The sequence below is a fragment of the Mustela erminea genome, chromosome 16 (assembly GCF_009829155.1).
Source record: "Mustela erminea isolate mMusErm1 chromosome 16, mMusErm1.Pri, whole genome shotgun sequence".
In the NCBI taxonomy this organism is placed as follows: Eukaryota; Metazoa; Chordata; class Mammalia; order Carnivora; family Mustelidae; genus Mustela; species Mustela erminea.
In genome coordinates, this window is record NC_045629.1 from 47,554,558 (window position 1) to 47,569,161 (window position 14,604).

The window sequence follows — 14,604 nt, forward strand, 5'->3', positions numbered from 1 at the left end:
GGCTTCAACCTGTTTGCATTCCAAGTGGAACAGATAACTAAGAAATTTCTTAATTCACTTGGCTAATTCAATGGGTTTTAAATAAGACCTAGATTACTTGGGTTATTCATCAAGGCTTTTTGTGAGGGGACAGTTGCTCTGAATTAGCCATTAGCTACTTTTTTCTTTTGAAACTTATTTTCCTTAGCATAATACATCTAAATACCTTGGGATCCTCACTTAAGCCTCTTTTCTATTGCATTTTCTAACGCTCTTCCAAGAAATCATAACTTGAATTCCAGTGAAGAGCTTAAAAATTTAGGAATATTTATTAAATGCAACAATATTGGTGATTACTTTTTAAATAATTCTCACACTCAATGTGGGGTTCAAACTCACAATCCAGAGATCAACAGTGTCATGGTGTATGGACTGAGCCAGCCTGGCGCCCCGTTTGTTAAATTTTTTTTGTGGGGTGGGCATTTTAATCACTTTGTAAGGAAAGTCCATTTTCAAAACGCGGTGGTAGTTGTTTTCTGCAGACGTTACTATTTAAAAATCAGGGAGCATGTCCTATGCTACTCTTTTAAGCCCACTATGTTATTTTTCCGAGTTAGGTGTAGAGTTTCTCGATTGTGTTGTTTGAAAAGAATTGGAAGGAAAGGTAATATTTTATACATTCATTTCAGCCTAATAAAACAAACACTGCCTCTTAAAACTCTTGAATTCCTTATTAGCTATTTCTTTTCACTTTATCTTTAGGAGTTTTCTTTCTATCCTTCCTTCTGATATTCCCACTGCGTTTCTGAAGTCCCACATAACCCTGCAATCTTATGGTTCTTCAAAATCTGCTCGTTGGCCATTCCTTCACCGACCCTGCATCAACACATTTAGGGATACTTAACCACTCCTTTGCCAAAGAACGCGAAAGCTAGTCTGCACGTTTGGTCAAAATGCGTTCCCCTAAATTACGCACCCTAATTCCTTCATTTTCTCCACTACTCGGACCTTTCCGCAGCAAATGAACCTCGGATCTATATTTAAATCTGCCCCCGCCTCCGACCTCCCCTGCTCCCACCTGCGGCCTTAAGGCTGCTGCCTTGCCCACTGAACCCACGCTGCTCTCCCCAAGCCTTCCATTTCCCAAGAAAAACAACAGCCGCTTGTTTTCCAGGGCTTTAAACACCAGTACCCACTTTCTTTCTCCTCCAGCCCTCGGGCCCTCGGCGCTTCCCCAGCCGGATACTACCTCCACTACCAACAGCAGCTCTCTCCCTGGGCCGAGCGCCACTTCCGGATCGCCGGTGTCCCCGCTTTACCGGTCCGCCCACCTCCCCCGCGCATTTCCTAGAGCTTTGTCGTAAAACGCCGGCGGGGTCGGAGAGGGGACGCAGGCTAGCCCGGCACAAGAGGTCTCCTAGAAGACGCGGGGCTGGCTACCCCAGCCTGGGAACTCCCGCCCCGCTCGGGAGCCGAGGGGTGGCGGTGGAGGGACAGTTTGTTTGGAGCACCGAAGTGGGTAACACCCGGAAGTGGTGCCGTACCCTAGCTGCGCCGCCGCCGGGGGCGGGTGCCGGGTACCGGGAGGTGGAGAGGAAGCCACCCTACTCTTTGGCGTGAGTGTCATCGGAGGGGGCAGGACCGCCAGAGGCGGGAGCTGGCCTGGTTCTAGCCCACGTTCTAGATCCGCCTGGGTTCCGGCAGGCGAGGGCCTCGTGGGGAGGCTGGGCTGGTGAAGGGTTGCGGCGGCCAAAGGGGATCTCGCTCCCTTCTTTCTCCCATTCTTGGGGATCTGCTCTCTTCAGTTCGTTAGTTTATTCCTCTCACTTTTCGCCCGGCGAGTTGAGGGGAGTTTTTACTAGCGAGGAAGTTTCAGCTGGAGCAGGGAATCCACTCGTGTTTTCGGCTTCTGGGAGGAGGCGAGCGGCTGCTTTGGTGGGGACTGTTGCTTTTCGGCCTCTTCAGTCCCTCCTGAGAAATGCTTTTTCCTTCGCTGCTCTGCCGACTCACTTACTTCTCATGTTTGCCTTTACCCCCTTCAGCTTCTGGCTTTGACTCCTCTGCACCTTAAAAGATGCTGGAGTCATATGTGACGCCAATTTTAATGAGCTATGTGAATCGCTACATCAAGAATTTAAAGCCGTCAGATCTACAGCTTTCACTATGGGGTGGAGACGTGGTTCTCAGCAAGCTCGAGTTAAAGTTGGATGTGCTGGAACAGGTAAGCTGTGTAGCTGTCACGAACTGGAAACCGTTTCCCCTAGTTTAGTAATAATCCCTTGTTTCCTGCACTTCGGCTTTATGCTTTAAAAACTTAAATTTTCTGTTAAAGCATTTTAGACTACTCTGAAACTACAGACCTGCCTTTACGGAAGTTTTTTTTTTTTTTTTTTTTTTCCCGCGGTTTGTTACTAGTGATGGTTTGTTAGAATTGGATTACCGAAACGTGCCTCAATAGATAAGAAAACAGTTTCATTGTTCTTGTCAGAATTGTTGGGTCTGCTTAATTCGGAAGCATTGCCGGATATGCTAATATACATTGCTAAGATTTCTCTATGAAGCTGTTAAATATTATATTTCCATTCTTCTTTTTGGGGAATGGAAGGGTCTGTCTGAAAGACAGCAAGAGACTTCTCTTAGTAGGAAAGAGGACATGACATTCTCAGAATCGAGCAGAAACTGAGGATGCCAGTACAATTGAAAACTTACTACTTATTCACTTTTTAGGTTTTTTTTTCTTTTAACTTGAGTATGATCCGATGTAAATGAACTGTCACGTTAAAGTTCATACGTTTATTAATCCACTGAGTACATTTATTACTAACATATGTCAGGCAACTCTTTTAGGCCTGAAGATACAAAAATTATCTGTGGAAACTCAGAAGAGCCAGACCAGCTGCTTTTTAGGAGATAAGGGAAGTCTTAATCTAATAGTGAAAGTTCATTTTTTTTTCTCACTGCTCCCTTTATTATTGAATAATCTAGAGTATCACTAAGAAATAATACTCGTGGTTCCTTTTCTGTCTTCTCTCCAAGGTTAATTATCTTAATATTTTCATATTTTAGATATGACCACAAGTCCTAAGTGTATGGGTCAGTTTTTAATGTATGTATGCACGTGTCTAACCACTGTGGAGATGAAATAGAGTATTTCCTGCACCTTAAATGGCTCCCCTTTGCAAGTCAGTGTCCCCACCCCCTAAAACAGGTGACTATTCTGACTTTTGTCAACGTGAAGAAATTATACTTGTTCTTCTTGAAGCTTAATAAATTGGAATCACTTGTGTCTGGCTGTTTAACTTTATGGCTAAGATTAACCCTTGTTAATCTTATTAACCTTTATGGCTAAAATTAACCCTTGTTAAAGAGCTGCAGTTCTTTGTATTGCCTTGTATTTTGTTGGCTAAAGTTTCACAATTTTCCCATTGATGTACATTTGTGTGGCTTCTACTTTTGGCTGTTACGAAGAACGTTCTTGTGAACATTCTTCTATGTGTATATTGGTGGACATAGGTATTAATTTCTCGTAGGTGTTTACTGAGGTGTGTACATGTTTAGCTTTGATGGATACTGCCAAATAGTTTTCCAAAGTGATTGTATCAATTTCCATTCTTACCAATGGTGAACCTTACCAGCAGCGGATGAGAGGTCTAGTTACTTCAAATTTTTTGGTATTACTTGGCATGTTTGTTATTTTAATTTTAGCCTTGTGGGTATATAGTGGTATCTCAGTTTAATTTGCATTTCCTTAATGGCTAATTTTCACATGCTGCTTATTGGGTATTTGAATGTCCTCTTTTGTAAAGTCTATAATTCTTTTGCCTTTTTTTTTTTTTTAAATTGGGTTTTTAAAATTGATGTGGAGGGGTTCTTTACATATTTTGGAAATGAATCCTTCACCAGATATATTTTGCAATATCTTCTCCCAGTCTGTGGCTTGGTTTTTACACTAAAAATTATCTTTGGCTGAATAGAAGTTTGTAATTTCATTGAGGTCCAAGTAGTCAATCTTTTCCTTTGTTTTATGAAATTTTTGCTTATTGCAGGGACATGAAGATATTCTTTTTTTTGGTTTTGTTTTTATTTTAATCACCCCATGCTCATCATGACAAGTGCATTCCTTAATACCCATCATCTATTTAACCCATCCTCCCACCCCTCCTCTGGTAAGCATTGGCTTATTCTCTGTTAATTGGTTTGCCTTCCTCGCTTTTTTGCCCCCCTTTACTCATTTGTTTTGTTTCTTAAGTTCCACAAATCGGTGGGATCATGTGGTGTTTGTCTTTCTCTGACTTACTTCACTTAGCGTTATACACTCTAGCTCTATCCGTGTTGTTGAAAATGGCAAAAGAGTTCATTCTTTTTTATGGCTGAATAATATTCCATTATATATGTACAGATATAGATATAAATAGCTATATCTATCTCCTTTATCCATTCATCATGGACATTTGGGCTCTTTAGGTAGTTTGGCTGTTGTTGATAATGCTGCTGTAAATATTGGGGTGCGTGTATCACTTCAAATTAGTATTTTTGTATCATTTAGGTAAGTACCCAGTAGTGCAATTGCTGGATCATTGGGTACTCAGTGGATTATTAAAACTTTATACTGTTTTCCAGAGTGGTCACACCAGTTCACATTCTCAACACCAGTGCAAGAAGGTTCTCTTTTCTCCACATCTTCAGTAAAACCTGTACTTTCTTACGTTGTTGAGTGTAGCCATTCTGACAGGTATGAGGTGGTGTATCTCAGTGTAGTTTTGATTTGCATTTCCCTGATGGTGAGTGATGTTGAACATCTTATCATGTGTCTGTTGGCTATCTGTATGTCTTTTTGGAGAAATGCCTATGCATGTCTTCTGTCCATTTTAATCAGATTATTTATTTTTTTTTGGATGTTGGCTTTTATAAGTTCTTCACATATTTTGGATACTAATCCTTTATCAGATATGCCATTTGCAAGTATCTTCTCCTATTCCATAGGTTGCCTTTTAGTTTTGTTAATGGTTTCCTTTGTTACGGAGAAGTTTTTAATTTGATGAAGTCTCAATAGTTTCCTTTGTCTTTGGACATGTGTCTAGTGAGAAGTTGCTATGGCCAAGGTCAGCGAGATTGCCTCCCATGTTCTCCTCTAGGATCTTGATGGTTTCCTGTCTCACATTTAGGTCTTTTGAATTTATTTTTGTGTATGGTGTAAGAAAGTGGTCCAGTTTCATTCTTTTGCATATTGCTGTCCATCTCTTGTTTTCTTTTAGAAGTTTTATTTTCTTTGATTTATCTAAAATTTTTCTGCAATGTGAAGTAGAGGTCAAAATGCACTTTTTTCTCTTTGATACTCAGTCCACACCATTTGTTGAATCATTCTTTTTCTACTGAATTGCAGTAAGTTTTATTGCAAATCATGTTGTCATACAATGTTGTCCACAATCACGTGTGTGTATTTATTTCTGAACTCTGTATAGGTATGTGGCATTGGTAACCTTTAAGTTGTTGTGCAACCATTACCACCATCCATCTCCAGAAATTTTTTAGTTTCCCAAACTGAACCTCTGTACCCATTGATCCAGTTACTTGCTATTCTCTTTTACCAGCTCCTGGCAATCAGCAACATACCTATGACAGGATCCAACTTCAAGTGGGTGTCTACTTTTCCAGTAACATTTGTTGAAGACTGTCCTTCCCCCTTTCAATGACCATGGCACCCTTCTTGAAAATCACTTGGCCAAAGATGTGAGGGTTTATTTCTGGGCTCTCAATATAGTTCCCTTGATGGTTTCTAGGTCTGTATCACTTTGGTCAGTATTACTAGGTCAGTATCACTTTGTTTTGAATACCATAACTTTGTAATAAATTTTGAAATCAAGATGTGTGTAATCTCCAACTTTGTTCTTTTACTAGTTTTTTAAATCTTAGGAAAAATGAATCTCCTGGAGTCATGTGGGTCAACGGTTTTCTTAGTTGGAAAGTTTTAAATGCCTGATTTTTAAAGATTTTATTTATTTGCAGGGGGTTGGGGTGGAGGAGGAGTAAGAGGAGGAGATGGACAAACGGACTGCATTGAGCATGGAGCCCAACTTGGGACTCCATCTCACAACCCTGAGATCATGACCTTAGCTGAAATCAAGAGTTAATACTTAATGGACTGGGCCACCCAAGCACCCCCATGATTTAATTTCTTAGCAGATATAGGACTATTTAGATTTTTATCTCTTCTTTTGTTAGTTTTGATTAGTTATGTTTTCACTGAATTTCTCCATTTCTTCAAAACTGGTGCTCAGCAAACAATGGCTTGGACCTGCTTTTATAAGTAAAATTTTATTGGAGCACAGCTATTTGGCAGCTTTTGAAAACTAAAATGGCAAAGTTGAGTAGCTAGGACAAAGTACATGGCAAATACCTTAGATTTATACTATCTGGCCCTTACTGAAAAATTTCCTGCCCCTGCTCAAAATTGTCTGTATGTAAAGCCATAAAGTTGGGTTTTTTGGTGCATTTTAAAGTTGACTTATTTTTTGGGGCGCCTGGATGGCTCAGTGGGTTAAGCTGCTGCCTTCGGCTTGGGTCATGATTTCAGGTCCTGGGATCGAGCCCCACATCGGGCTTTCTCCTCAGCAGGTAGCCTGCTTCCTTTCCTCTCTCTCTGCCTGCCTTTCTGCCTACTTGTGATCTCTGTCTGTCAAATAAATTAAAAAAAAAAGGGGGGGGGAATAAAGTTGACTTATTTTTTTTCCTTTTTTTAATTAATTAATTTATTTTCAGAAAAACAGTATTCATTATTTTTTCACCACACCCAGTGCTCCATGCAATCCGTGCCCTCTCTAATACCCATCACCTGGTACCCCAACCTCCCCTTCCCCGCCACTTCATACCTCTCAGATTGTTTTTCAGAGTCCATTGTCTCTCATGATTCACCTCCCCTTCCAATTTATCCCAACTCCCTTCTCCTCTCTAACACCCCTTGTCTTCCATGATATTTATTATGCTCCACAAATAAGTGAAACCATATGATAATTGACTCTGCTTGACTTATGATAATTGACTCTCTCTGCTCGACTTATTTCACTCAGCATAATCTCTTCCAGTCCCGTCCATGTTGCTACAAAAGTTGGGTATTCATCCTTTCTGATGGAGGCATAATACTCCATAAGTATATGGACCACATCTTCCTTATCCGTTCGTCCGTTGAAGGGCATCTTGGTTTAAAAAAATCCTAGATTTAAAAAAATCTAGGAACTGTTGTGATATTTTTTCCTTACTGATATTAGTGATTTGTATCTTCATCATCAATATTGTTAAGGTTTTATTAATTTTATTTGCAAAGAACTGATTTTTCTGATTTTTGTTGCTGCTGCTTTTTTATTTTCCCATTCTACTTCCTTTGGATTTGATTGACTGTTTTCTCTAGCTTCCTGAGGTGGAAGCTTTTGTCATATTTATTTTTTCCTCCTCCTTTTTTCTATTGAAATACATGCACTTAATGCATGTATTTAATGCATGTATTTTTTTTGTCCTCTACTTAACTTTATATTATAGAATTTCATATGCTGTTTTTTTCATTATTTTGTTCAGAAAATTATTAATTTCCATTTTGACTTTTTTTTTCTTTGATTCATGGGTTTAGAAGTGTGTGCTTAATTTCCAAACAATTGGGGAATTGCTAATTATTTTTCTGTTACTGATTTCTAATTTAATTCCACTGTGGTCAGCATAGTCTCTGTATTATTTTAATCCACTATAATTTATGAATCAGTATGTAGTCATTTTTGTAAATGTTCTATATGCAATTGATAAAAAAGTATATATTCTGCAGTTGTTGCTATATTCTTACATAAATATCACTTATCTGCTGTTCTGTCAGTTACTAAGGTATGTTAATATCTACAATTATGATTATTTGTCTACTTCTTAATTTTGCCAACTTTAACCTCATATACCTAGAAATTGTTATTAGATGTGCACAAATTTAAGTGTTATCTTATTCAACATACTTAAAAATCATTCTTAAATGTGTCCTTCTTTCACTCTAATAATTCTTTTTGCTTTAGGGTTTTTTTTAATAATGATGTTTTAAAAATGCTTCAGTTGCTGACCCCAAAGGTTACAGAATGGATATTTGACTTATTAGAGTCTAACTTAGTACTTTTATCATTTCCTGAACAATCTTACAACAGTTTGACTATATATACCCTTCTATTTCCCTTCATTTTGTTGGTATTGGGTACCAACTTTTTGCTTGTTCAGTTTGGGTTAGCTGGGTTTAGCTTGTTTTTCTACCATTTCCGGTAGAAGTTTAGGTTGTTGATTTTGGGAGATTTCGTCTAGTATAGGCATTTAAACAGCTATAAATGTCTTTAGCTGCAACCCATAAATTTTGATATTTTGTATTTTCATTTTCATTCAGTTCTGATGCTTTCTGATTTTCCTTGATGAATGTGTATTTTTGTGTTTGTTGGCTGGAGCGTTTTATAGATTTCAGGCTTAATTGGTTGGTAGTGTTCAGGTCTCCCATATCTTGGTTGATTTTCTTTCTGTACATTTTTGTGAGTATTAAAGTCTCTATAATTATTGAACCAGCTTTCTTTCCTTTTACTTTTGTCAGTTTTTACTCTATGTATTTTGGGGTTCTCTTGTTATGCTCACATATATTTTTATATTTTCTTGAATCAACCCTTCTATTGTTATAAAGTGCCTTCAAATGTTATCTTCAATAACATTTTTTTCCTTAAAGTCTATTTTCTTAATAGTGTACTCCATTTGTTCTGTAGTTGCTGTTTGCATTATATGTATATATGTTTTTCTCAGTACACTGTTTTAATTGTCTTAACCTTTTTTTTGTTTTTCTTATCCTTTACCAATTTTTTATATTCAGTAGATATTTTTTAATGTTTCACTTTTAATTTCTTTAATTTTCACATTACTTTTTAGCGCTTACTCCAAATCTTACAATATGGATCCAGTTTTTTAGTCTATTTCAGATTAATGCTTAATTTGTTACTTAAAATACAGAAACTTTCTCCATTATGGCTCCATTACTTCCCCCTCTTTGTGCTATTGTCATATATATTGCACTTTTGTGTTGTAAGTCCAACAGAACAATTTGATAGTTGTGTTTTAGGTAATGGCCTTTTAAGTCAGGAGAAAATATACATTTATATTGTTCTTTAATGATTATATAATTACATTCATTGGTGCTTTCCTGTGAATTTGTGTTACTGTCTGGTGTTCCTTTCAAGTCTGATGAACTTTCAGTATTCTGTTAACAGTGAATTATCTGGGTCTTCATTTGGGTGTTCCTTTTATTTTGCCTTCATTTTTGAAGGATATCTGCTGGATATAGAATTTTTGGTTATTGTTGTTGAATGTCATCTCATTACCTTATTTCTCTTCTTCTTTTTTTTTTTCTAGTATTTTATTTATTTGAGAGACAGTGAGTGAGAGCACAGCTGGGGGAGGGGCAGAGGGAGAAGGAGGAGCTGACTCCCTGTTGAGCAGGGAACCTGATGTAGGATTCCCTAAGCTGAAGGCAGGCGCTTAACCCACTGAGCCACCCAGGCGCCCATCTCATTATCTTTTTGCCATTGTGTGTAATGAGAAGTAAGCGATTTTTCTATTTCTGATTTTAAGATTTTCTTTTTATCCCTGGCTTTTCACTGTGATGTGTCAGGGTGTCAATTCACTGATTCTTTTTGCCGGTTGATGTTGAGCTCTGTTAGTGAATTTTTCATTTATTGTACTTTTGAATTCTATAATTTCAATTTGGTTGTTCTTGGCAATTTGTCTCATTGATATTTTCTATTTGATGGATCATTGTCCTATATTCCTTGAATTATGTAAATATGGTTTCCTTCATTTCTTTGAACATAATAGATATTACGAAGTCTTTGTGAACTAAGTTTTACAGTTGAGCACCCTCAGAGGTAGTTTTTATTTAATTTGTATACTTTCCTTGTTTCAGAATTTTTGGTTGAAAACTGGGCAATTTATAGATAGTAAGTTATAGCAACTCTGAATTCGGATTTCCTCTATCCAGGGGATGATTGTTGTTGATATTGGTTTATGTTTATTTTTTAGTGATTTGCCTTAACCACATTTTTGGTGTTTCCCCTGTAGTGTGTGGCCTCTAATGTTAATGCCCCCCTACCACCTCCAGCCATTCTTTATGTGTTCAGTTCTGGCTTTCTAGGGATTACCCTGGGTCACTATAACAGTCATCAGCCATTGATTGGCTAGAGACTGTTTAAACCATTGAACCAGTAAATCTAACTTTTTACATAGACTTTCTTCCACTCCTATACATATATTAGATAATGCTCACAATTCAGGGAATTTATAAATGTGATCCTTGCCCCCTCTTTTTTTAACTTACTGGATTACAAAGCCTCTTGGTTAACCATGAATGCGTAGCTTGTTAGGTCCCTCTCCTCTAAGTAAGCACAACCTGTCAAATGCATACAGCTTTCTAGACTATCAGGGATATGTGAAATCATAGCAAGTCTGTTAATTTTCTGGCCAGTCTGCTGTTTTATTGATTGTACCAACAAATACTGTGGCCTTAGGTTAGACTTCTTTTTTGTCCCTGATTTTTTTTCTTTCTTTTTTGACAACTTTGTCTAGTTTTGTGATTGCTTTTTGGAAAGAGGATTTGCCAACTTCCTAACTCAGAATTCTTTTTTTTTTTCTTCAAGATTTTATTTATTCATTTGATGGACAGAGATTACAAGTAGTCAGGCAGGCAGGGAGAGAGGAGGAAGCAGGCTCCCTGCTGAGCAAAGAGCCCGATGCGGGGCTCGATGTGGAGCTCGATGTGGAGCTCGATCCCAGGACTCTGAGATCATGACCCGAGCCGAAGGCAGAAGCTTTAACCCACTGAGCCACCCAGGCGCCCCCTAACTCAGAATTTTTAAAGTCCTGTCCTGTATTCATTTTTATTTTGTAGTAAAAAGCATGTAACATAAAATTTACCATCTTAGCTATTTTGAAGTATAGTCTAGTGTTAACTATATGCACATTGTTTTTAATAGATCTTTAGAACTTCTTCATCTTTCAAAAATTAAAACTCTGTAACCATTTAACAACTTCCTTTTTCCTTCTCCCCCCAGCACCTGGCAACCACCATTTTACTTTGTATCTAAGAATTTGACTACTTCAGATGCCTTATATATGTAGAATCTTACAGTATTTGTCTTTTTGTGACTGATTTATTTCACTTAGTATAATGTCTTTACCATGTTTAGTCATGTTGTAGCATATGACAGAATTTCCTCTTTTTAGAAGATTGGTTATATTTGATTGTATATACTACATCTTCTTTATCCATTTATCTTTCAGTAGACATTTAGGCTGCTTCTACCTCTTGACTATTGTGATTAATGCTGCAGTGAAATGGTTCTGCAAATATCTTTTTGAGATCCTATTTTCAGTTCTTTTTCATATATACTCAGAACTGATTTCATGTGGTGATTCTGTTAATTTTTGAGGAACTTCCATAATGCTTTCTTTAGTGGCTGTATCATTTTACATTTTCACCAATGGCACACAAGCATTCCAATTTCTCTTCATACCTGCTCGCACTTGTTACTTTTTTTTTTTAAGATTTTATTTATTTATTTGACAGACAGATCACAAGTAGGCAGAGAGGCAGGCAGAGAGAGAGAGAGGAGAAAGCAGGCTCCCCGCTGAGCGGAGAGCCTGAGGTGGGGTTCGATCCCGGGACCCTGGGATCACGACCTGAGCCGAAGGCAGAGGCTTTAACCCACTGAGCCACCGAGGTGCCCCACTTGTTACTTTTGATAATGGCCATTCCAACAGGTGTGAGATGGTAGGTCATTGTGGTTTTGATTTGCATTTCCTTGATTAGTGATGTTGAACATCTTTTCATATACTTGCTGGCAATTTGTACATATTCTTTTGAGAAATATCTGTTCATTTATCCACTTTTAAATTGGAATTACTTTGTGTTGTTTATTTTAGATATTCACCCTTATCAGATAAATGGTTTACATATATTTTTTCCTATTACATAGGTTGCCTTTTTGCTCTCTTGAATGTTTTCTTTGCTGCATGAAGGTTTTTAGATTTGTCTATGTTTGGTTTTGTTACTTATGAAATTTAGTTTTTTTAATTAAAATTTTTTTTTCAGATTTATTTATTTGACAGACAGAGATTACAAGTAGGCAGAGAGGCAGTCAGAGAGAGAGAGGGAAGCAGGCTCCCTGCTGAGCAGGGAGCCTAATGCGGGACTCGATTCCAGGACTCTGGGATCATGACCTGATCCAAAGGCAGAGGCTTTAACCCACTGAGCCACCCAGGTGCCCTAAAATTTAGTTTTAAAGTACGCTTGTATTCTGTTAGAATATTTTGTTATAGCCTACCTAGAATTAGGTTTTTGAACTTTTTAACCCCCTTCTTAAATTCTTCTTTACTGATATTCTTTGTGCAGTCATAAATGTTCTGGTTTTTGGAATATATTTTTTGCAATGTATTTCTGAAGTTATAAGTGAATAAAGTATTTTAAACTTATACAGTTTATCTTGAAGTAAAAGGAATGAAACTTGTTTTTATAGTTATATTAAGGATGGTCTGTCTACTGTAACAGCATCCGTGTTTTGTCTTTTACAAGGCATAAATATATTCTCATTTTTCACAACTCTGAGGAAATGGAAATAATCTTGATTATAGTCAGATGATAAGTGTTCAAGTGGATTTCGATAGGGGTGATATGGCTCAAAATTCCGTGTTCAAATATAGAATGCTGCCTCTTGTGTTAGTGTTTATGTAGTAGTGGTTTAAGTTGATTAGCAGCATTCTGATGATACCGAGGTGCTTTTGACTACTTCCTGCAAAAATCCAATTTGTACCCATAAATTGCGACTGTGGTAGGCATTTCACAAATGTTCCTTTGTTACACAAGTCAGGAAATGGTAGAGATGGCATTATCATGGGCTCATTGTCCAAATAGATGCATAACCAATGGAAAGGTATTAAGTTCTCATAATGGAAGTATAGTTGAAGTATAGTTGTGGTGAAGAGGAAGGGTTCTGGCATCATATTTTCCAGTTTTGAGTCCTGGTTTTCCAAGTTGTGTCATTTTAGGAGGTTACTTGACCTTTCCATGCCTCAGATTCTTCATCTGTAAAATTGGTAGAATAATAATATTTACCTTTTGGGGGTCTTATAAGGATTAAATAATTGTATGCTGGTAAAGTGCCTGGTGCATGGTAAGTGCTGAGTAAACATTGTTTTTGATATAGATGCTGATGAAAATATAATTGGTTTATACTTCAGATTGATCTTTCAAATTTTAATGGCAAATACTTAAAGTGTGACACTCCATTAGAATAATATAGTAGAAATAGATTTTAAGTATTCTGCCCTTGGAGGAAAAAACGACTTCTGAATACCTACATGAGGCCCATATGTTTGTAAGCGTAGTTAGTGTTTTTGTAACAGTTATTCTTAGAGGAAGATAATATTCTGAGCACTTTGTATACATTCAGTTAATTCTCAGTGATACTATTGTTATCCAGATTTTACAGATAAACTGAGACACAGATATATTCAACAAGTTTCCCAGTGGTTTGCCATATTGCCTATATTTAGCTATTTTGCTTTGTTACTAACCTAAGTAGATGGGCAATTGTGGATGAATAAGTTTAATGTATATCTTAATTTTCACAAAGAGTTGAAATAACTTAAAATGTGATTCAGGTATAATCTACACTGCAGTTTTTTCCTTTGTAAATTTTTAAGAATTTTGTCAGTGTAACAAGTTAGTACTAAAAAGTGATTATGGTGACATTTTTGTTTTTATTTCTCACCTTCTTTCTAATAATAATGGAAATCAGTAAGAAAATATTTAAATTTTATGACCAGATATTATCTGGGTACAATCTTAAATTAGGTAAAACTCAGTACTTTTTTTATTTTTCAAGTTTGGTTAATTTTTATTTTGTTGGATCACTCTCTTATCTTTTAACTCTGCTCTCTCAATTCCCTTTTAACTTGCCTTACAGTCCTGTTCTGTTAGTTTAAAACACATTTTAAAGACATGTTTTGAATGGAGATTTGAAACAATATGCCATTCAGTTATCTTAGTGATACTGTCTACTGTGATTATTACAACCACTACCATATATGAACTTCTGTTATGTACCACATATTTTATATTATATTCATTCAGCAGTAAAAGCAATGGAGGCCTAGGCAGGTTAACTAGCTTATTAAAAGTAACTTGTACAATAGGTTTGTGTTGTGTATCATAACCTATAATTTAACAAGTTATTTGGTACTTTTTGTTGAACAGTATTTCTTAAAATATTTTTGTTTTAGAAATTTTTTTTTTAAAGATTTTATTTACTTTTATTGGACAGAGAGAGAGACCACAAGTAGCCAGAGAGGTAGACAGAGAGAGAGGGGGAAGCAGGCTCCCCGCTGAGCAGAGAGCCAGATGCGGGGCTCCATCCCAGGACCCTGAGATCATGATCTGGGCCGAAGGCAGAGGCGTAACCCACTGAGCCACCCAGGAGCCCCTTGTTTTAGAAATTTCATTTCTCTTTTCAGAAAGTAATGTGGATATTATAATGAAAAAATTAAGCACTTACTAACTTTTAATATTTTTGTTTTAAG

General features: G+C 37.0%; 1 protein-coding gene across 11 annotated transcripts in view; it reads left to right on the forward strand.

Annotated features, from left to right (window-relative positions):
• Nucleotides 1-1,483: 1,483 nt before the first annotated feature.
• The window catches only part of VPS13B (vacuolar protein sorting 13 homolog B), a 769,746-nt gene continuing 756,625 nt past the window's right edge, over nucleotides 1,484-14,604 (forward strand). For 6 of the 11 annotated variants that reach the window (XR_004279564.1, XM_032316089.1, XM_032316090.1 and 3 more), the window contains exons 1-2: nucleotides 1,487-1,595; nucleotides 2,022-2,200. Coding sequence is in view for 10 of the 11 variants with exons in the window: in XM_032316089.1 (XP_032171980.1) it covers nucleotides 2,054-2,200 (147 nt within the window). In the remaining variant the exon portion in view is untranslated. Of the gene's footprint in view, nucleotides 1,596-1,626; nucleotides 1,915-2,021; nucleotides 2,201-14,604 lie in introns of those variants that run through there. The other 5 variants (XM_032316084.1, XM_032316086.1, XM_032316087.1 and 2 more) reach the window with 3 other exon arrangements.